Source organism: Chaetodon auriga, chromosome 1, assembly GCF_051107435.1.
Source record: "Chaetodon auriga isolate fChaAug3 chromosome 1, fChaAug3.hap1, whole genome shotgun sequence".
Classification (NCBI taxonomy): Eukaryota; Metazoa; Chordata; class Actinopteri; order Chaetodontiformes; family Chaetodontidae; genus Chaetodon; species Chaetodon auriga.
Window position 1 is genome coordinate 14,262,723 of NC_135074.1, and position 24,801 is coordinate 14,287,523.

Below are 24,801 nucleotides of genomic sequence, written 5' to 3' on the forward strand. Positions count from 1 at the left end.
CTTTTGGCAGCTTGATTGAGAGCTTGTTTTTCACCTGATCAAGATATTTGCATTTTGACAAGCACAATAGTGTTGTAATTTATAGCAAAGGCTTCATAAATACAGCACTGACTTAGTGTAGGTGTCTCCTGCAAAACAGAATACAAACAGAGTACAAACTGCACAGCGATGTTGTGCATCTTTTTATCTTTGCAAGATGAATTTTTTATGTGCAGGTACGTGATACACGGCAGTGAGAGAAGACACAAATGGTTTTTGCAGCAGATCTTTCTGTTTATTTGCTCCAGTGTTGAAATGTGTCATACTTCTGAGAAGAGATTTGGAAAATACAGCACACTGGTTTACTTTTTCATCCCTCCTCCCTTATTTCTGTTACTTTCAAAGTTCAAAGTTTGAAAGTTCAAATTTACAGCAGTTTATATGGGCTCACTTTAAATTTGATCATTTTAAAACATATGTTAAATTTCTATTTTGAAAGAATCGATTGACTGACTGTCTTAAAAAATTAAAGGGATTAATTCATTGAAATCAGTGAACTTCTGTACAGCAGTCCCTGGATTATGGTGGTTTAGGTAATGCAGTTTAATGAATATGTAAATTCTTCAACCTTCAGCTTTGCAATAAAGAAAATAAATAAATAAATAAAAAAAGTACATATTCTTCCTATCTATACATGTAACATACAGTCCATGCAACACATGTTGCTGCAAAAAAAACTAAAAGTGAACTGTGGAGATGTGCTTTAACTGACCTGTGGTAAGCGGCCAGCCCTTGCAGGGTGGTGTGTCGGTTGGAGAAGTCACTCTCCTCTGCAGTGAACACAGTGCTGGTGATGCTGAGCTGGACTGGATCTCTTTGATGCACAGTGTAACTCACAATGTCTCCATTGGGACGGGCTGGAGTACTCCACTCTACTCTGACCTGAAAAAACATACCGCACAAAAACTTTTAAACCGCAATAGTAGTTAGTCGTAATATCATGATTCAGCTGTTACTTTTATGGACTGAATCGCCGAATGACTCACCTGGCTTGGTCCCAAAGGCGTCAGCGTGGGGAGACCGACACCAGAAGGAGCTGATGGGTGAGTTTTTGCTGTTGCTGCTGCACTGCTCACTGTCCCTTTGCTGTTGTTGGCCCTGACGACGTAGCTGTATTCCACGCTTGGCAAAAGTGTGAAGTCGTGGTAATGGGTCTCTGTGCCAACATAGATAACTTCACCATCTCTGCGGAGCTCATACCCCGTGATGATGCCATTAGGGTGTTCAGGTGATCTCCAGCTCACCTCCAGTGACTCTGGGCCAGTGACCTTCAAAGGAAAAGGTCAAAGGTCACTTCAAACAGATCTTTAAAGAGCACAGCAGATTTGTGCAAAGGCTCAGTTCCACTGAATTTCAATTCCACTGTAGGAGCTGTGAAGTGTCTTCAATCCTACGACTGAAATCCACAGATTGAGGTATTGCACACCTAGTAACAGAAATTTCACTGGAAGCCAAAAATAAACAAACACACCTTAAGAGTCGGGGCGGGCAGGCCTGTGGGTGGAGCCTCCTCAGTTACAGTGGACACTGTGGGGCTGGTGGTGCAGCCACCGGTGGTGCAAGCTAAAAGGACCAGCTGATATGACGTGTGTGGCTGCAGATCTGACACTACTGCATGTAGGCCTCTCCCGTGGTACGCTTCTTCACTGTTCAGTTTCAGCACATATTCAGTCACTTCTCCATTCTGTGTCAGCGGTTTGCTCCAGGAAATGTTTACACTGTTGGGTGTGATGTCGTCCACTGTGGGAGCTTCTACTGTGGCAGGTGGAGCCTCCAGAGTTGTGATGTTTGTATGAGGACTGGTGATGCAGCCCTCAGACGTGCAGGCTATGATTGAGTAGCTGCAGAAAGGAAAAGGTAAGATAGAATAACAGCTTATAGGCTCTTCTAAAAATGATCAATTAGTTTGTGGTGGTTATTTGTAATCCACACGGGGTAGATAATAGTTTATGAATAATACCTATATGTTGAAAACGGCAGGAGGTCTTCATCGGTGTAGCTGAGGACAGTAGGGTCAAAACTAAATGAGAAACTGACATTGTTTCTCTGAATCCTGTAGGACTGAAGCACCCCATTGGGCTCTAAAGGAGGAGTCCAGGACACCGACACCTCACTGGGCTGGCCTTGGAGGTGACTCACTGTTGGGGGGGCTAGACCCCGAGGAGGGGCCTGTCTGGTTGTCACAGTTACCCAGGGGCTGCGAGTGTGCCCAGCAGGGTTGTGAGTACGGACACTGAACTCATAATGTGTCCAGGGTCGCAGGCCGGTCACTGTATATGAGAAGGTGTCGCCAAGTTGTGGGGATGACTGTCTGAACAGCACCTTTTGAAGACAGTTGGATGTTTAAGGTTGATGGGTTGAACAACAGTAACACAATTTTCATCTTATTAATTCCATTGCAGTTGAAAGACATACTGATCCCTGTGAAATTTGCTGTATATTCACATAACAATATCTTTATTAGTGATAAGAGCGGAAACAAGGCACGACACAATTTTCTGCAGATATTTGTGGCACCTGGAGTTTTATGAGTCTGAGAAATGGTCACACCTAGAAATCAATGCTTTTATCTTCGGACCTGTGTCATTACTTTCACCTACCTTTCCTCTGTCAGTACCCTCCTCATTACTTCTTCCCCTCCCCACTTCCTCCAGACTTCTCCCAAGTAAGACATACTCTCCAATAGGCCCATTGGGCTGGGAGGGAGGCCCCCAGGTCAGTGACACATGGTCTGGGCCGATGAAGAGAGGCCTGGGAGGGGGCTGGGAAGCAGGTGGAGCCGCTGCTGTGGTGACATGCTGAGGTGGAGTGCGTGTGCAGCCTGCTGCGGTACAAGCTTCAAGAGACAAGGAATACATGGTCCATGGCTCCAAACGACGAAACAGGAAGTTGCGTGAGAGTCCGCTGAATTCCAGGTTCCCCTCACTGTACAAGTTATACATCTGGAAAGGAGGAGACAGGGAAAGCAGGGAAGAGGAAGGAGAAGTATCCAGTGCAGTGGGAGAGGAGAGGAAGAGAAGGTGGGTTAAAGTAGGACATAATGGGAACAGAGGAGGGACGAAGATGTGTAGGCTTGACTATACTGACCTCAGGAGCAGGCCTATTGCTGTACATGTAATAGTGTATCAGAAGACATGTGAAGTACTGTATGTCCATGTATATACAGATCAGTTGCTGGATTATGGTAAATTGTGTGTCTTTTGAGTTGGTTACTTATGAATCGACTTAATTATTGGTATTTATCGACTATTTTTACTGTCTCATGTTATGTGAGGAGCAGCAGGCTTCATCGACTCAATGCTGTGTGCACACTTTGCTGTGTGTTCTGTGTTTTTGTTTACACACGATGTACCGTGATGATTCCGTTTGGAACACTTGGCTGATCCCAGCTCAGCAGTAACGCCCTGCCCTGCTCTCTCTGCTCCACTGTGAAGTTTGCCAGGCTGGCTGGAGAAGCCTCCAGGGTCCTAATGCCTACCCATGGACTGGACACGCCACCTGAAGGGTTACAAAAATATGTAGACTCAACGGAGCGGTTCAGTGGTCGGTGCTGTATTTCAAATGATCGACTGATCACAATTAACCTACCTGCATCGTTGACAGCTTCCACTCGTAGACTATACAGACTGTACGGTTCAAGACCATAGACTGTTGCCTCTAAGACTGAACCCTGAGAGAGAAAGAGAGGCCAAGGTATGATGAGCGATGGAATGAGTAGTGCAGAGAAGTAAAAATGGAGGAGAAAGTAGGAGAGAGGGACGAGAGGGAGACAGTCAGATATGAGAGAGAAAAGAGAGTTAAAAGGAGAAAGAATGAAAGAGCAGCAATGGAAAGGGAAACAGGGAAGTGGGTAGCGTGCCATAGCAAGAGAAGAAGAGAGTGAGAGGAAATTAGTTACACAAACAAATCCTGCATGAATAAAAACCAGTGCATTACTCATTAAAATGGGGAATGAAAAGGGACACTGAAACAATGGCAAGCTAAGATGACATGACATGGGATTTGTGATATCAACATTTCAACATACAGCCTCTGCCATGGTAAAGTAAGCAGACACCACAGAAGTGGCAGAGACAGAGAGAGACTGGCAGGAAGGCGGCCGTCCCTTATGGGTGAATTCAAAGCTTCCAGATTGAGTGTTTATGTCACACATGCACCCTTTTATATCACACACACACACACACACACACACACACACAGGCAGAGTGAGTGTGCCAGTAGCTTTAGGCAGTGGGACCCAGCCCAACACCCTGGCACACACAGGGGCAGTGCGTGTGTGTGTGTCTGTGTGTGTGTGTGTCTGTGTGTGTGTGATATAGTGGAAACACCATTTACTAATTGATAAGAGACACACTGTTGTTTCAAAAGGCCCTGGCGTGCGATGACATGGTAGTCAGGGAGCACTAGGCTCCAGGATATAGCATTGCCTGTTTGTTTGTTTGTTTGTTTATCACAACGAGCTTGAAGGAAACTATGAGAGTGATGCTTCTCTGTGTGTGAACATATCTGTGTGAACGTACAACATAGGAAGCTACATTTTTTCATGTGTTGAGTCTGCAGTTTTTTAAAAATTGTCTGATCAGGACCGTATTTTTTCACACAAGCAAGCGAGCATATGTAAAGAGATTAACTGGTAACCCACTTCAACGCAGCGGCAAGAGGATCAAAAAGGCTCCAATTCAAACTGATTCAAATGAAAACCCTGACAAATCACCGTAGCGTGGCACCAAGGATGAACTGTCTGAACAACAACCAGAATGCATGTATTCACTGTTTTCATGTCTGGGAGCCAACATGTTTTTCATCCACAGTGAAATAGGATTAATAAGCCCCTAGACACCTAGACACAAGCTAAATCCTCCTGCAAATCACAGCACTTCTCAGTAGAGAGGGAGGGAGGGAGGGACGCGAAGAGAGAGACACGAGGTGGAGAGAGATAGAAAGAGAAAGCGGCAGTGGTAGTGAGACATAAAGGCCGAGAGAAAAAAGATCAGAATGGAATGGAGTAAGGCGACATAGGACATAGAATTAGAAAAGAGGGACAGAAAAAAGTCAGAGGGAAGTTAATAACTGATGAAGGAAATAAAGAAGGCAGAGACAGAGGGAGGGGGAGCGTGTGAGAAAGAGTCAGACAGAGAGAGAGAGATTGAGTGACTGAGTAAAAAAAGATGGAAGAAAGCTAAAGTGGGAGAGCAAAAAAGATAAATGTGGCAAAAGGGAGAGACAGATTAAGTGAGCGAGAATGAGAGATCTCTCTACCTTAAAAGCCAGTGAAATATGTGAGGCATGTGGCCTATAAAGCGGTTAACATATGCACATTGTCAATAGCAGCATCTGGCGCTGGCAGCTTTTATAGGAGCATGGAGACTCTGCTACACGCCTCTAGATGGCAATACATTCAAACACTTTATCACTGAAACACACCACATTAACGGCCTCCCCACACACGCATACACGCACACACACACACACAAATTCTCAACAATCAAACACTATGAAATTCACCGCCTCAGCTTGCTAACTGCACACACACACACACAGGCAGGCAGTAATCAAATAGTGCAACACTAAAACACACTACTATTACATTACATTAACAGCTCCCTCAATAACTATTTCTCTCTCATACATACACATGTGCAGACGCAAATGCACACACAACACTTTCATGGTGTCTTACAACACACATATCGAGGAATGTGTAGACAACCACACACACACACACACACACACACACACACACATACGCATACACACAAAACTGCCAAAGACATAATGACATGAATAACAGTTAAGAGTTAAATACACACAGACAAATAAATACAACTGAATTTCCCAACTTATATTATTATTATTACATATATTTTTTGGGTTTGACACTACATGACACTACATTTGTACTATATGTATACTATACAGCATCTGACCTTGATGTGTGTAAGATTAAACAGTTAAACATTAAATGGCTGTTTTATTTTAGATATATAACATTCATTTTTCAGCACCAATTTTACAGCAAGAGCTATATTGCAATTTAGCAATAGATACTCATGATCTCACTGTAATATTTAGGCTAAGTTCCAGTGTGGGATTTTTTTTTATTTATTTATTTTTTTTACAGCAGCAGCAGCAACAAAAACTGCTTTTGATAAATGGTTGCATTTCTGTACAGCCTATTTGGAAAAAAAGGGCAACCTATGAAGACCACATGAAAAGCTACTATGTAAGATATGAAAGCAAAAAGGTTCTCGTCAACCTAAATTCAGTGTGCATGAGCATGTGCACGTGTGTGTGGATGATCAAAGTCACCAGTTAATCTTGCCAAATGCAAGGGAACAGAGGGGGAGCAAGAAGTCAAGAGACAGAGAGCGAGAGGTGGTGGGAGAAGATGAGAGACTTGCGCAGATGTAAAAGAAAGAAAGTGTAAACAAGACGGAGAGAGAGAAAAGGAGACAATGATGGGCAAAGAAGAGAAGAGACAGGAAGAAGTCTTGCTAATTTATACATTAAAGAAACCTCAGATCTTACATGGGTCAACACAACTTAGCACTGAGGGCCAGGAAGCAATCTATTCAATCTTTTATTTCCTCATTCTGTCTTCTCTTTGGTGTGTGAGCTGAGCAACAGCAGGGGTCCTCTGGACATTGTGTGTGTGTTTCTGCATGTGTAGCCTATATTAAAGGGTCAGCGTGCATGTGTGCTCCTTGAACCTTGTGCAAATATATTGATATCCGCTGTTTATTTGCGTGCATATGCATGTATCCTAACAAGCCCACATCTGCATGCATCTTGTTTTGGACCCATGTGTCCCTAATAGAAGTGTGTGTGCAAGTGTACAGCCGAGTGTGTGTGATATTCAGGTGGAGAGGCATGGTGCAGCCGGGGGGACAGTGTGTGATACTAATTAAGAATAACCATGTGTATTTGTCAAAAGAATTATGCTGATTATCTCACAAAGGCCCCAGCACTGGGCCCCGCAGAGAGACAGAGACGGAGAGACGGACCAACATTAGCATATGGCTGCACACATGCGTGCACATACACACACACTCTCTTTCTCTCTCCTTGTCTCTCTCTCTCTCTCTCTCTCTCTCTCACACACACACACACACACACACACATATATATATACACACACATGCAGGTAAAAGTAAAGTGAGTGCCTAAGAACATACATGAAAGAACCATGCCTAATGATAAGTGAATGGGGTCCAACCGGTCTGCCTTAGGGATGTTTCTCTCCACAGGCTTTCTTTGGCCTCTCTGCTCTGTCATATTAAGACCTGGAGAGATAATAAAGCACCATGCTGTTTCACCTTTTCTTATGCATCTTACTTCAGTGTGTGATAAAACATGCTATGATCAGAGATGATTCAACACAATTCAGTTCAGTCCAATTTAATTCAGTTTCATTCAGCTCTATTCGATTCAATTCAACTCAGTTCAATTCAGTTCAATTCAGCTCAATTCTGCTCAATTCGATTCAATTCTTTAGTCCAGTCGATTAGCACAAGCTGTGCCCTGACCAGCCCTGTGAGAGCAATAATTGTTTTCGGAGGTTTCTGAGGTGAGCCAGTGTACCACACGCTGCTCTCTCGCGCCCCATGCCAAGCTCTCAAGCCAAGTTTGTGTGTGTGTGTGTGAGTGTGTGTTCGTATTTATGTGCACATGCCTAATTCAATGCTGCTGGAACAATTGCCCTGTGTCTGTTTGCAAATGCCCTGCGTGGGTGTCCCTGCTAGTCAGTGTGCGTTAGACAAACCCTGACACATACAGACGATTGTGCGACACACACACACACACACACACACACACACACACACACACACACACACACAAAAACACACCCACAGACACACAGAGTGCCATTAGGCATGTGTTTTGTATGTGGCCAGCACAGACATAGAGAGGGACTGCAGGGGTCTGGAACAGGCATGCCCACTTCACACCGACAGCCTTGATTGGCTTTGGCGGCTCTAGACCCCAGGAACAGCCTATTTAGTGTGCATCTATGAATGTGTGTGTGTGTGTGTGTGTTTGTGTGTGTGATGTGCCCAAAGACCAGTGGACAAATTCTGACGAGTCAGGGACGATATGCTTAAAATCCACAGATATTCTGAAATAGAATGAGGGAAAATTTGCTTCTCTGTGGATGCAGTTTTCTCTGAGCTGTTTTTCATAGGGCAGCACAATTCAGTACAAAAGAAATGGATATTTACCAATGACTAGCTGTCAAACAAATCAAATAAAATAACACAAGCAATTTCCAATCAAGGGCTGTAACGTCTTGTTCCCTTTCTGTCTTTGAGTCTGTAGAGATGTGGATAAAACAGAACCTTTAAACCCCTTATACCCAATCGATGAACAAAATGCAGACAGGAAATATAAAAACAAACATTCTGCATTCATGTCCAGGCTGTGAGACAACATCAGAGAGACAGAGAGGCTGGCAGGAACGCCTCCTGCAGACTACAGTCAAAAGAACAACCCACTTCCAAAACAAACACTTGACGAGCATTCAGACACACACACACACACACACACACACACACACACACACACACACACACACACACGCTTTCCTCCAAAGTTGAATGGACTCAGTCATCACAAATATACTTAAGTATTTTTTGTCTCTGTCTTCTAAGCACTCACACTCAGCATTCCTCTAAAGTGATGGCCATCGTATCGCAGTTGCAGCACTAAACACCCATTAAGACAAGTGGAGAGCACTACACTGGATGGTGTGGCCTCTTCACAGACAGACACACAATAACACACAACCTGTCATTACTAAAAGAGTGAGAGAAAGAGGGGAGGGAGAGAGAGAGAGAGAGAGGGAGGGAGCACAAAGAGAGAGGGAGGAAGAGGAAGTAGGAGAATACTTGAAAAAAAAAATCACTTGTAAGAGTGAGAGGGAGACAGAAGAAGAGGGAGTGGAGGGGGGCAAAGATGGACGGTGAGAATGGCATAAAAACTGTAATTTGTGACAGAGGCAGCCAGACGGATATGCAGTGATGGAGGGAGGACTGAGCAGGATGGAGCGACAGAGGGAGGAGTTGTGAAAAAGATGAGGAGACGAGAGAGAAAGATTACAGCGAGGAGAAGAGGGACTGTTGCAGCCTGATTATTTGGCTGTTTATGCAGAATGCTGAGAGCCCTCCAATCAGAGCTGGAGACCTCTAACTAAGGGGTCTGACAGGCCGAGGGCCTAATGAACTCTGCATCTGAGTCTCCTTATTCTCTTCTCTAATCCTTCCCTCGTCTCTTCACCTGTGTCCTCCTCCCCTCTCCACCTCCTCATCCCTCTCTCCTCACCCTCTGTGCACTCAGCTCTGCATTTCTCTGTTGCTTCCACTCCTTTGTCTTGCACATTCGTTAAAGGGTGTCACTGAGAGCAAGGGCAAAGCCTCGTCATTCCTATTCCTCTGACCACCCGCTATCCTCTGCTCAGTATCTTTGGTGGGTAAGCGACACAAAGCGGATAAATGAACAGACAGTAAGAGAGCGTTCAAAGCTCCAAGTGAGGGAGGAGAACCACATCATGTTTACATGTCACAACAGGTAAACCTATTCACAGATTTAACCTGGTTAAAGCAGGTCTGTGTATGATCCATAATGTATGCAAGTATGCATACCTGAATATTCTCTTTTATATCTTTCTATTATATCCTGAAAATCCAAATCTTTTGAGGATAAATACATTTCTATAGCCATGACTGCAATAAGTGGGGGGCATTTTGCTTTTCATGATTATGTGAAAACTATGGTGGCTGAGAGAGCTCAATTGACTGCAACTGAATACAATATGCAAAAGGCCATCTAAGTCACTGGGCAAAATCCATGCACATGGATAGAAAACACAAGCAACCACTAAACAGACTCCCCCTGGGACCTACACTGTAGATAAATGTTAAATAGTTGAACATTTTGGGAAACATACTGTCTTGTTGAGTCTTACTGCCAGTATGAAGTTACCAGGCACTTAAGTGATGCTGCTTCTAGTCCTTAAGCTAAACTAAGCTTACTGGCTGTGGCTTCATATTTGTATTGTATTGGTTGTAGCTTCATAGCCAACAGATTGAGAGTGGTATCGATCTGCTCATCTAACTCTAATATTTGATCCTATCACATCCTCACTGTGCATACCCAAGCAAAACCCTGTCACTCTGAAACAAATACATTCAATGTTTGACCACATCAACTTCATTGATTTTTGTAAATATCTGCTTTTTTTTTTTTTTAAATTTGATGCAGCAACATGCTTCAAACAAGTTGGGACAGGAGCAACTAAAGACTGGGAAACATGTGGAATGCTCCAAAAACACCTGTTTGGAACATTCCACAGGTGAACAGTATCATGATTGGGTATGAAAGGGGCATCCTGGAAAGGCTCAGCCGCTCACAAGCAAGGATGGAGAGAGGTTCACCACTTTGTGAACACTTGATTATATAAAGAATATTACGACATTAAGTCGGGAACGTCTCATAAAACTTTGGAGACCGTTCATTTGAAAATGATCGCGTTCTGTCTTTGGTTGTGTTTGTACCTATCCAATCATTCAACACACCTGCTGACCATACATACATACACACCACATATTCTCATAACATATATACATGTCGCAACTGCGCATGCTTTAATACACACATTCTGACTTATTAGGTGACACACACATCCACACACACAAACTGAAATCTCATGTCGGCTTTGAGACACAGTTCACCGGCTGGCCTTCGCTGTCCTGCACTCTCTGACGGGCTCTTAATGGTAAACTAACAGATTGTAAACATGCTGCTAGCTCTCTCTCTCTTTCTCTGCTCTCTATATTAATTACTCTCCTTCTCTCCATCTCCTTCTCTTTCATCTTCTCTCACCTCTTTCACTTCCCCTCTTAGCCCTGTTTGTTTCATCCTTCCCCCTCTATCTGCATCCCTTCTTCCCTTCTCCTCTTTTTCTCTCCCTCTCCCTCTCCCTCGCTCTCCCACTCTCGCTTTTCCTAGGGTATTTTTTAAACAATGTGTCCTTCATGTACGGTTGGTTACAGGGTGTACAGAAGGACATCATTAGCGCTGGTGGTTAAGCTGTAATTTACACCATTACCGAGGTAGGGGCCATTTTTATTGCCTAGTAAATTTCAGCTCTGAAATATTTAGACCATATGGCTCAATTTGTGTAATAACCTTAATTTCCAAGCACCCTTCAGCTCCCTTCAGCGCCGGCTGTTGTTGGCGGATGGCAGAGTGGTGTGTGTACACGTTTGTATGTGTGTGCACGGTTTGGGGTTTAGAGCACATACACACACACACACACACACACACACACACACACACACACACACACACACACACACATTCATACACATGCATACCCAGAATTATGGACATGGCAAAAATGTTAACACATACTCCACACAAAACCTCTTACATACACGTTACACACTTACTTCCGCACACTCTCACTCATTCATTCATTCATACTCTTAAACACACATGCACGCACACATGCGCACGCGCACACACACACACACACACACACACACACGTATGTATGCATGGCGGTAGCAGATTAATAGGGTGTCAGCTTGTGTTTGGGTGAGGGAGCGTCAGGCGTCGGCCAGATGGTTCTCAGGGATGATGACTGTCAGGGGTCCTGCTCTGATCAATGGGATGTATTAATACAGCACACACACACACACACACACACATTGTTGAACATACACACACAAACAAAAATACGTTATGCATGCACACAGGCACACATTCAACCATATTCAGACATATGTATCCACATAGAGTAACACTCACACACATACACACACATACACAGTCTAACTTCACCAGCGATCCCAAGGGCCACGATGTAACATCTGGAAGAGCCAGGGGAGGGAGGAAAGGACAGAAGAGCAAAGGAGGAGAAAGAGGGAGGTGGCAGGAAGAGAAAAACAGGAGGTAGGGGGATTTAAAAAGTGGAAAGAGGGAGAAAAGATCAGTGATAGAAGCCAGGGGAGGAGAGAGAAGGGAGTGGAGAAAGAACAGGAGGTGCAAAGGGAGTAAGTGAAGAGATTGGAGATTGAGGAGGTGCAGAGAAGGGTTAAAGGTGGAAGAGACGAAAGAAGGTTGTAAAGATGGAAAAGCAGAGCTGAGGAAATTAAGGGTGGGGTGGAGGAAGATGCAGGTAGAGGAAGGAGGGAGGAATGGAAGGGTTTAGCAAAAAACAGGACAGAGAGCACAGAGTGAGTGAAGGATGTGAGCAGAAAAAGACGGGGAAAAGACAGAAAGGGTGGAAGACGGAGGAGAGAAGAGGTGAGGGCAGATGCATGAAACAAAGGAGGAATTTTATTTGCCCACTGAACCCCTAAGCCAGAATTTGGTGAAAGCAAAATGAGCCTTTTCATGGAGATAGACACCCAGTGAGCTTTCCCAAGAAGGAAAACACAAACAGTCCCTGTACACACTGCCCTGTTAACAAAAAAAAAAAGAGCTGATGGTGGGATGGGAAAAAACAAAAAAAGTCAAGAGTTAACTCAAGAGTGAAATTTAAGAAAGCAGAGAAGAAAAGAGGGAAGAGAAACATAAAGCAAAAGAAAAGTAAGGGAACCACGACGCACGAAAGGCAACTTGACAGGGTTGTTTGAGTGACTAACATGTCTGTCAAAAAGGTGTAAAGCATGGAGAGTGAATTCGTGTGTGAGACTGTGTGTGTGCCAGGCGGTGCGCAGGGGTCTAGTGAGGCAAGCCGCCTGCGCTCCGTACCCTCATTCCGTCCGATTGCCATGACGACCCCATTAATCAGCCAAGCTGGCACAGAGCAGGGTTCCCAGCCCAGCCTGAGATCGATACACACACAAATACACACATACCAAATGGACATGGACACACACACATGCACAAACAATACATCCACAAAGTAAGACATTTGGAGCTGAAAAGAACGGGTGCATTAGTGAACATTAAGGAGAGGAAGAGTTAACTCCTTCTTGTGCTTTTTCATTTTGTTGTTCATAACGATTACATCTGATGTTTAACCTGAACTGTGATGATCCTGGTCTTATAACAAATGAGGTGAACTGCTTGACTTTCTATTGAGCAAGGATATGTGCAAAACATCTATGTAAAATCAAAAATCATTTTTGGTTGCGCATTGCTAAGCAGCACAAAGTCAACACACAAAGTGTGACGATCCCTCAGCGTGCTCTTTTCAAGTTCGCTCAGAACTTTCTCTTTTCACTTTCTTTGTGTATTGCTAAACAACGGAGCGCATGTGGTGAAGGCAACCGCGTGACAAATGACCGCCACCAAAATAAGTCTATGCCATGTCAATGAGCCTCTCACACATACACAAACTCACACACACACACACACACACACACACACACACACACACACACACACACAAACAGAGTGTTCCATATCAATGAGAAGGTGAAAGGTCTCCATTTACATCTTGTATTAATTATGAGTGACAAGCCAAAGGTCACCGAGGGAGAAGAGGCCACTCGTATGGACAGAATATAGATCTATACTTCTACCTCCTTCCCCCGTTCGCTCTCCTCCTTGCTTTCCCTATCTATCACTCTGTCTCCCCCCTCTTGTTCCTTGACTTTTCTCCCCCCTCCACGCTCTCTTTTGGTCTCACTCATTCTTGCTCTCTTTTCTATTTCTTACCTTCTCTATTAACTGTATTATTCTTTGTTCTGCAAGTCTTTTGCCCAATTATTTTCTGTGTGTATCTGTTCTAACACCTTTTTCCTCCATCTACCCTCATCATCTTAGAATCTCTGTTTATCTTGATTGATCATGCACGCACGCACACACACACGCACACACACACACACACACACACACACACACACACACACACACACACACACACACAGACACAGGTGTGAGAGGAAGCCGGTCGTTGTGGGTGAATATCCCATTGTAGCTGTGGGTGAACGCTTACAACAGAGACAACTCATATTCAGACTATATGCCGTCGTTAACATTAGTATATGTGTGCATGTGTGTGAGCTTGTGCATGGGCCTGTCTGTGTCTCCTTATGTGTGTGTGCACGTGCATTTGGTTTGACGGGGCTTGCTTATAGTAATCGGGCATGGCACAGAATTGTGGGAAGGGCCGTGGAGAATAGCAGGCCATGGGCAGTGTGTGTGTGTGTGTGTGTGTGTGTGTGTGTGTGTGTGTGTGTGAGAGAGTGCGTGTGTGTGTCTTCAGGCCCCTCACTGTCAAACAGATGGTACCAGCACCACAGGTAGAGTCCAAATTTCTTCACATGCATCACAAATGACAATAGACACACACACACACACACACGCACGCATGCACGCACACATGCACACACTGTATATTATATATATCAACTTTCTGCATGTACATTTACATTTGCAGCCGTGTTTGTGTTTGTTTCAGTTTGTGCTCATTTCAATGTGTGAGTAATCTTAACAGTACACAGAATAATTTACAGCTCTACCCGAATGATATCAGATACAACAACACGTGATCAAGGAGGAGACTGTCCTAAATGCATGCATGCTCCCATCATCCAGCATTCACTGCGTTTGTGTGTATCTGTGTGAATTCACCTCCGCAGTGAGAGCAGTAACAGCAGTTGAGTTGAGCGTTGGGTCCTGTTGGTGCTTCTTGTAAACCAGTCTATAATGGGAAATGAGACCGTTGGGCCGTCCCGGTTCACTCCACTTCAGATGGGCTGAGTATGCACCTGTCAAAGCGCACAGCATTAGAGACTGTTAGTGATTCAATAGGTGAACACTGTAACCATACCAGTTTTCATGGGACTCTGTGAACTCACCGGTGGGTGTGGCAGTGGGAGGGGCCATATCTTGTGGTTCTGCCTGCAAAGTCTGAGCTAAAGCCCACCGGCTCAGCACAGAGCCTTTGGAGTTGTGGGCTCGAACCCTGTACTGGAAGTAGCTGAAGGGTCGCAGGGCGGGGCTTGCATCGAAAAATTCAAGTGGCCCACTGGACCAGATAAAAACCAGCAGCTCCTCCTCTGTTCCTACTGGACGCCTGTAACAGATAAAGTACTTGGATCAACTACTGATCATTATTTTTTTTAAAAATTACTTACAAGTGGTTTTTCTGAAATGGTATGTTCCATATATTTTGGTGTGCTTTTCATTTATAACATATTTAAAAATTATGTTAAATTCACATCACTTAAGTTGTACCTAGTATATGAAAAGCTGCACAGAAGCTTGAATAATTGTTACAGTATTATATATCGTGTATTTTAAAGTATTCTTTAAGTTTCTTTTTGCACCTGAACTGAAAGTATACTGGTGTTTCACTTGCTGTGTATTTGCATTATTCAAAATATACTTTAATTATGAATTATTCTCGAGTATATTATCTAAAAATATTTTAGCATATTGTAGCGTACTGGAAATGAGTACGCTTAGTTTGTGCGGAGTTGAAATAAGAAATGTAACATCACGTTTTAAAGATCATGTGTAAAGTTAGTGGCTGATGCAAGAAACCTGATGTCTTGGTAAGCCCCTTTGTCTGTGATTAAATAGGGTTTCAGGTGTGACTGTGAAAAAGAGAGATTTTCCTATTTTATCCAAGTCCCTGTCTGCCTGAGTCTGATCAAGCCAGGTGTGTGTGTGTTGTGTGTGTGTGTGTGTGTGTGTGTGTGTGTGTGTGTGTGTGTGTGTGTGTGTGTGTGTGTGAACTGCTATGCTAATGTGTGTTTCCTGAGGACTTAAAGGGCTTAGTCTGGTCTGACCCTGCATACAGATCACACACTCTTTGGTCAACAAGCAGACCACGACCTTCAGCATGCATTAAAAACACGCGCAGACGCACAAACACACACACCAAGTACGCAGACTGGCAAGCAGAGATTTACCTACAGCCACATCACCAAAACTTCTCTGCTTTTCTGTATATAAAAGTAAATATGCATACTATACGTATGCACACAGTGTGTGATCTGTGCGTGCTGCTATTGGTTCACATGAGGATATGAAAGCAGCTGTGTGTGTGATGTAGTTGTTTCTATGTCTGCTTTTCTATACTTCATCATCCACTTCCAGTACAATTTCTCATAATGAAAAAAGCCTTTCTCAGTCTCAGCATGTCTCTCGTATTGGTTTGCTTTCTTATGGACAGTGTGCAAAAAATCTGTTTTTGTAGAAAGAATAATTGAACATCATTTTTGTCCACGTTTGACAGCCCTAATGCAGACTGCCTCCTTATGTTGTGGTAGCTCAGGTGATTCAGGCAGACACTTTTATGATGACGGATATGAAGCACAATGCGACAGGCAAACATAATCTCAAAATTTGAGACTGTCACCTAAACAGATGACAACCATTCATGCATCATTATTATAATTGTTATGACAGTGTTGTTACACCACTGAAAAAAGTGGTCAGTGGCTGGTTGAGCTTGCAAAGCATGTGACTTTGATAATGTCTCCTACAACAGTCAGAGGCAAACAAAATATGCTGCAGAATTTGGCAGTTCACTCCTTAGATCTCAACCTGTTACTTTCTTTTAAGTTGGATCGTGTCCTCAGTAAAATCATGAAGGTCTTTGTAATTATACATTAAGTGTCTCCAGCAAACTGTTGTATCCACATATCTACAAATTCCAGAGGAAAAGGGGGCTTTACCAGTAATGGTATACATAGTAAATTTTGTATGTATACAGTATACTGTATACTGCATGTGTGTTTTTGTGTGTGTGTGTGTTACCTGTATATATGGTAGGATGTGATGAGTCCATTGGGTTTTTGAGGGGGTGACCAGTGGAGCTCAAGGAGATTGGCTCCAGGTGCTTTTACTGTGGGGGGCAGCAGACCTTCTGGGGCAGTCTCTAAAGTCCGAACATACACACCCCCTCCCACTCCACACCCATCTGCAAGGGGCAAAATTGAGGCAATCTGTCACAAAACACATACACTTCTAGGAACACGACTCCAGTGAATTTGTTCCTTTTAGAATCCTGATTCCAAAAAAGTTGGGACGCAGAGTAAACTGTAAATAAAAACAACACGCAATCATTTGCAAATGAACTTTGTTTACTGACAAAGCTTTTATGAAGTGTTCCTGAGCCCGTGTACTAATCTCCTTTATACAATCATGTGTTCATGAAGTGGTGAACCTCACTCCATCCTTGCTTGTGAATGACTGAGCCTTTCATACCCAATCATGACACTATCACCTGTTACCAATCAACCTGTTTACCTGTGGAATGTTCCAAACAGGTGTTTTTGGAGCATTCCACAACTTTCCCAGTCTGTAGTTGCTCCTGTCCCAACTTGTTGCTGGCAAGTAGATGAACATGTCATGTCAACCACAAATAGTCCTGCATGTATACTTTGCTTTTTACGCTGCCTGATTAACTGTCTCATTGAGGACAGTAAACACTTACCGATCTGACAGGCCTGCACTCTGATGTAGTAGGTGGTGAATGGCTCTAGACCAGTGACAGTGAGGTGCAGGTCTTGTCCAGCATAATGCATTATGGCTCTGTCACTTCCTGGGTTTAACAGGATGTTGTAGTTTACAGGCTTGCTGCTGTTGAGCTGAGCTGTGGAAATGGAGAAGGACACACAGGATATGATTGCATTTCGTTTTAATGACAATTCAGTTGTTCTTTTTTTGACTGAAGTGCATTTATGACTAAAACAAAAAAGGATGAATGATGGAATTTTACATTTTACATCAAGTTACTAGACAGACCTTTTTTCCACCGCATTGCCATCAAATCACTGAAAGATGAGTGAAGGACTTTACACTTGAATGACCTACATTTGCCTCTTGATGCTCAGAAAAGCATGTTTGAAAACAGGCGCACAAAACCTTGACACCTGAAGGTCATTGTCCGCTTCAAAGATCAAAAAAGAGCATTCAGCCTAAATACAACAGACTGAACTATGCACACAATACGACAAAAAGGTTGCTCATTAATATAGTTTCTTCTTCTGCTTTCCTAACCCTAACCCTATACGCACAGTCAAGTCATACTCCATGTTGGATAACTGAAAGCTTTGAGACGTGGTCATGTGAGGTAACTTTATAAAGACAGGATTGTAGATAGATTATAGTTCAGACCAGATGTTCGTGTTGGATCTTAAAGTTCTATATGAACAAACATAAGTAAGTTTATGATTCCCTACAAGTACAACTGCATATTTGTTCATATTTTTGTCGTCAAACTGCCTGATCTCGCTTTCACAATCCTGTGGGCTCACAACTAGACAAAAACCACACAAATGCATACACAGAGAAACACCCACACAGATACACACACACACACCTAGACTTTGTTAATATTCTCACCGGAGGTTTTTCCATAATTCAGGCCAACTGTATTGTGATGGGTTATTCAACATTCATGAACTCTGGATATCTCGAGAACGAACTGATTACCAGACAAATGAAAGACTTCAATTATTCACCCCCCAACTCACATATGCACACATGCACCTACACCTACACCTGCACACACACCTCTGCCTTCAGCACATGGAGCTTTTTATATGAGCGCACTTTGGCTGCATTAACACACTTTCACAGAGTCCACACACACACACACACACACACACACACACACACACACATACACACATACAGAAGGGTCATAATATATCCCTCTTTGATCAGTACGTTGCTCCACCATAGAGGTTTAATCATCACTGTCATATTTAAGTTCTATTATTTACAACCAGTCAGCCGCTTTTATGTGGTGTATTTCACATATGATGCCCACAATTATAAATGTGCACATGTACATTTACATACAACAAAAAACATGCACACATACAAAGCGCTCGCTCTCTCTCTCTCTCTCTCTCTCTCTCACACACACACACACACGCACACACACACAAAGAAAAAATGCACACAAAGACAGAAACAAACACCACAATGGAGAAATTGATCCCAGAGTAAATGTCTTTTTAATAGCCATACGTCAGTGCTTTGGCAGTCAATGTATGCATATGAAGACACAAACACACGTGCATGCACATACACACAGACAGACACACTGTCTGAGAGAGTGGCATGCACACATACACATATACACGCAAGTCGAAAACACTCCAGACTCTGGGCTCAGGGAGTTAACCAAGCGTGAGAACCCAGCCGATATTTCCTCACCTTTAAAATCAACCCGTAATGACGATAGAATAGGCCTGCCTATGGAAATGTCTCCACAGTGATGTGCACACACACACACACACACACACATATGCACACACAGATGTGCACACACTCAAATACACATGTATCAAGATGCATGCATAAACAGAAATATACACAAACAAAAGGCGCGCGCGCGCACACACACACACACACACACACACACACACACACACGGCACAAAGTGAAGTGTCTTTGCTAGTTGGCCCTATAAGCGGTTTCTGAGATAGGAAATCAGCCTAATGAGGAAGTAATAGTCAATGATAGATGGGTTAGGGCAGACAATCACTGCCCCATAAGCATGAAACTCAGCCCTGAGTGTATGCTCATGTAAAACTGTGTATGTGTGTGTGTCCAGGTCTTGAGAGGCCAGAAGGTGAATGGAAAAGGACTCAGGGCTTTTGTTTCAGCCTGACCCCTCTCTCTGTCTCCTCACATTGGAAAACGTGGAGGAAAAACTTCTCTGTGGTCAGTTTGATATGGTGAATAGAGCAGAGCTGAATCCAATAAATATGACAACCACTGTTTTAATGTTGTGCTAAACATGTTCAAATTATTGGAAAATCACCACATTTACTGGACAGTAAAATGTTACGCTGCTGTATGTATCAGTTAACTCTGTTCCCAGTTTATGTTCAAATGCAATCTCAGGGAATAATCGCAAAGGAAATGACAACGAATTATACTCATTCTGCAGGTTTATTTTGAAAGCTCTTGCTGCAGTGTGACAAGTGTATGGTTAGGAACATGTTGAGATATACATGTGATGAAGCACAGAACCACAGAGCACACCATAGTTTCTAGAAATGATCACTTATAAACATAAAGAAGTCAGTTATATCATTAGAAACCAAAACAAACTGTCTATTCTCTGATTTGGATTCAAACTAAACACATTTCACATCTATCAATCCATTTACATAGCTACTCACCAGGAGGGGTCCAGGCAAGAGAGATGGAGTGGGGGCCTGACACTGTCACATTGTGGGGAGGCTGGATCCCGGTGGGGCACGAGACTGGTGTTTGTATGACATATTTGTCACTCACACCCGTCCCACCCCCTGTACTGGCCTCCAGCTCATACACATACCTGAAGAAATGGAGCAGTAAAAGAAATAACAGATGAGGGGCAGAGAGAAACGAGGAGGACAAGGACAGAATATGGAGAAAGACATTGTTAAAGGGGCAGTTTCACACAAAGCAGCACCATTGTACACAGCAGACATGTCAGACCTGGTCAGTCTTGGCTTAGACAGCCACACAATACATGGAAAGGTAATTTTGTTGACATATCCAAAATATGTCCAAAAAATTCTTAGCACTTAGCAGCAGTAGTTTGTCATCCAGGCCTGTCACTTATGACTCAACCTGAAAACGCTGATTTGAAGTGTTTACGTGTCATCAACTGAAACATATGAATGGACTTGTCCATCCAGTACTATTAAGCAGCACAGCATCATGTCTGGATGTTAGAGGGAGCTCTGAAACTGACAACAGGTAACAGGTAATGGCTGAAATGACAACCAACAGTTTAACAGTTTCTTATGTGTAGAGTGTGGAGATACTCACAAGTAAGGCAAATTCACAAAAGTGCAAAATTATCTAAAATTGAAAAAAAGTGTAGAACAGTAAGTCCCCAGCTCTGCATGTCACTTGCAGAATAAGGCTGAAGATTATTGTATGGAAATAAGTGGCAATTGTGCAAAAAAAAAAAAAAAAATTGCAAGTTTTTATTAAAACCAGAATTTGTCTAGCTGTTGGAAAATTAAGAGCATTAAGAACAACTAATTTGGGTTGTTTCTAACCAAAATGTTCAATGTCATTTTCAAAAAAATCTCTTGAATTGTCAGCTTTCGAGTTGTGATTAATTGACAAATTAAAACAACCTCTTGAAAAACTCACAGAAATCATGGCCCTTTGGATCCGACCCCCCCAAGTAGATTGAAACATACGTGCATATGTGTGCACATGTCTGTGTGTGCGTAGTCTGTTTCTTCCTCTTTCTCCCTCTCCGTCATACACCGTTCTCTCTCTCGCTTTCATCTGTCTCGCTGCCTCTCTCACCCCACTCTCTACCTCTCTCGCCCATGACATCATAAGATAGATTTCCCTTTTAAGAGCGTGTGGCTGGCTGGTGCTAAAGCCTACATTAGCTGTGTAAGTGGGCCACCGTTTAACATTAAAAGCCTTTAATTTGCTATAAACTCCGGCACACATGCATTAATAGACGCTGGTGTTGGGTTATTGTTCTTGCGCAGAGCGTTTTAAACAGAAGGCCATTAGCACCTCTGCGGTGGGTTAGAACGCAGTCAGGAAAAGGTATTAAAACTACTCATATGTTACTCTCATAGACACACACACACACACAGAAAACATAAATAAATACACCTCACTGAGACACACTAACTACGGCGAGGAGAGACAGAAAAAGAGAGACAGAAATCATGAGAGGAAGAGAGCTCAGCTGAGACTGAGTGTGATGGAGAGGGAGAGTTTTATCATGGCATAAGGTTTCAGTGGGAGAATGAATTCAAACACTTCATCACTGGAAGATATTTACTTAAATGTAAACACCGCCTTGGGATATCAAAAGTAAAATGGTGTGTGTGGTTGGTAATCGGTGAGTGGGGCATTTGCATCTGTTTGGCTGTGTGTGTGTGTGTGTGTGTGTGTGTGTCCTGCGGGGCCAGCCAGAGGGAATAGGTTAATTCTCTCGTCATCTTAGACACTTCCTGGGCAGCCGAAGCAAAGTGACAGCTAATCAACATTGTCATAAATAATCAATGGCCACTTTGAGCAGTCTCACGCACAGACACATGCACACACAGAAAGGCATGCATGGATATACGCTCACACACACACATACGTCGGCAAAAACGCACACAAGACTGCCTGGATAATGGGGCTGGTGCTCCCTGTGTAATTCTTGGTGCGGGGCTAAATTGGGAAAAGAAGGAAAGGAGGAAGGGAATGAGGTAAGAGGGGAAAAGGATGGGAGGAGAGGGAGGGTGAGAGGAAAGAAGAGTGAATAGGAAAGGAGACAAGTGACGAGAAGTGAAGCGTCGGGACAGGAATGCCTTCTGGCAGACTATCAGGAATTAGGGAAAATTAAACGTCACACACACACACGTACACACAGTCCTATCTTCTTTCTTCCCCCCTTTCTCTTTCTCTTTCACACACACACACACATAGAGGAGATTGGAGCACTGCAGGGTGTTATCCCAGGTATTCTATTTGGGGTAAAGAGAAATTGTCTCTGGAGAGAGTGAGAAGGCCAAGGAGTGAGTGAGTGGGAGAGAGAGAGAGAGAGAGAGAGAGAGGGAGGGAGGAAGGGGAGGAGAGGGGGGTATCATTTTACGCTCCCATAATTAAAACAGAAAATCCATCTTGGAAAAAAGACATGGATTAATAAAGGTTAAATGAAAATAAACAGATAAATAAAATCTACGCTCCACTGCTGTCTGTAAGCAAAAGCCAGATCTGATTTGTGATTTTAGTGTGTGTGTGTGTGTGTGTGTGTGTGTGTGTGTGTGTGTGGTAATGTTTGCGTCTGTCATTGGCATGTCAAATATTTGCTCATTAAATGACACAAACAGACATATACAGAGTGCAGTCCTGAGAGACAGACATGGATGGGACGATAGGAGAGCTTTTAAAACAGGGTGACCCCGATAGAAACACACACACATACACTCAAATGGGAAAATTTAGGAATTGAAAGCATGATTAATCATGAAGCTGCAAGAGAAGGTGTTAATGCCTGTGTGGCTTCTGCATTTGCGCGGCGCACACTGCACGTTTACATGTGTGTGTAAAGAGTGTGAGCGCATGCCGTCTACCTGCGGTTTGGCAGGAGTCCAGTGTCAGTATAATTCTGGTCACGGTGGTCTCCGGTAAAAATAGTGTGACCATCTCTGCTCAGTCTGTACTGGGAGATGTGTCCATTAGGATGTAGCGGCTGATCCCAGTACAGCTCCACTGCAGATGTGTTTATTATCAGGTGTCTGGGCAATGACCAAACACCTAGAGAGGCAAAGAAGGAAAGAGAAGGAGGAGTGTCATCCACGTCTACTAACTGTCATCTGTTTTCCTGTTTTCAAACAAAGTAAAGCACATCATTTCATGCAGACGCACAGAATTTTTCATGAGAAAGACCTTTCTGATGCCAAAGTGTACAACAAAAAATCCAAAAGCTTATGTCTTCATTAACTGACAACAGACTGAATCAAAGTTCGTTCAGTGGTAACTGAGAACAGTGAAATTTATTTGTACTGTATGTGAAAAGATTTTTATCAAACTACAAATTCTCATAATGATGAAGTAGGCAAAGTTTTCTCATGAGATTATAACGAAACCAGGTAGAGAAATGGCCATAGGACAGGGAGACGGGAAAAAATGGTTGAAAAATTCAATTCTGAAGAATTCCATGATGTGAAGTTAAAAGGAACACAAACTGTGTAAAGCTCATCCATTTGCCTGCGTGCAGGAGGAGAGTTTAATTAGACCTTTTTCACTGATACATAAACACAACATGTAGCAGACATGCAGCAAATGTTTGATTAATGATGACCTAAAATTATGAAGTGGACATTGAGACCCAAGGAGAAGTGTGGAGTGGTGGGACGGAGACGCTTTAAAAGAAGAAATAGAGGGCTCATAGATAGATAGAGAAATTACACATGTAGACATAAAGAAAAAAGATGCAAAAGATAAAGGAGTTAGTGAGGTTAAAAGGGATTTAAAAAGATGCTCAGAGGAAAAGAATAAAAAGAGTGAAGAAGCTGGGAAAAAGAAAACAGATGTGGAAGGAAAAGACCAAGACAGAAGAGAGACACGGCAGAAGGAGAGGCGGTGGAGAGGAAGAGAAGTGAGGGTGGATGAGGAGAGAAATTATCCTGATTAAAGTTCTTCAATAAATAAAATTTCATGACACCAATTTAGTCAGGTGACAAAAGAAGACTTTGCTCTACTACAGTCAACAGTGAGGAAGAAGAGAGAGAGAGAGAGAAGAGAGAGACAGACAGACAGAGAGACAGACAGAGAAAGGTGACGGGTAGTCAGATACAGCATAGAGAGACCAAAGAGGGAAAAGAGAGACAAGAGAGGGGGAGGACTCAAAGAAGGAGAGCAGTGGGAGGAGAAAAAAGAAGCAAGAAGAGTGCAGAGAAAAAGGAGAAAAATATTTAATGTAAAGAAAATATGAAAGAAGATACAGAGAAAAGTTAATTGCAAAAATAATTTCCAAAATGCAAGAGATATTGTTAAATTTCAGTATTTATCAGAATGATGTGTGTACATATTAAAATCAGTTATATATTTAGAACAATATAACACTTTGCAAGTAATCCACGTCACCTAAAAACAAAAACATACCCACAAATAGTTTGTAAATGTTATGTTTATGTGTTCATGTCAAATTTGATATTAGCTTAACATTCTTGTCCAAAACATGTATGGCCTTACATTTGTCTGGATCTGGTGTCTGACAGGTATAAGAAATGTTTCAGACGTGTGGAATGACCACTTCATGTCTAAATAAATGTCACCACATAAAATCACAGAATTCCTACTACGTATATACGT

The 24,801-nt window shown here is 43.0% G+C and overlaps 1 protein-coding gene across 1 annotated transcript in view; it reads right to left on the bottom strand.

The window, feature by feature from the left end:
- The window catches only part of ush2a (Usher syndrome 2A (autosomal recessive, mild)), a 188,615-nt gene that overhangs the window by 12,365 nt on the left and 151,449 nt on the right, over window positions 1-24,801 (bottom strand). Inside the window, exons 69-81 of the mRNA XM_076724631.1 lie at window positions 23,058-23,241; window positions 20,148-20,305; window positions 17,441-17,599; window positions 16,762-16,924; window positions 14,853-15,070; window positions 14,626-14,762; window positions 3,628-3,709; window positions 3,392-3,537; window positions 2,640-2,981; window positions 2,000-2,361; window positions 1,511-1,880; window positions 1,026-1,307; window positions 752-921 (exon numbers count right to left, since the gene is read on the bottom strand). Coding sequence (XP_076580746.1) covers window positions 752-921; window positions 1,026-1,307; window positions 1,511-1,880; window positions 2,000-2,361; window positions 2,640-2,981; window positions 3,392-3,537; window positions 3,628-3,709; window positions 14,626-14,762; window positions 14,853-15,070; window positions 16,762-16,924; window positions 17,441-17,599; window positions 20,148-20,305; window positions 23,058-23,241 — 2,773 coding nt within the window. The remainder of the gene's footprint in view (window positions 1-751; window positions 922-1,025; window positions 1,308-1,510; window positions 1,881-1,999; window positions 2,362-2,639; window positions 2,982-3,391; window positions 3,538-3,627; window positions 3,710-14,625; window positions 14,763-14,852; window positions 15,071-16,761; window positions 16,925-17,440; window positions 17,600-20,147; window positions 20,306-23,057; window positions 23,242-24,801) is intronic.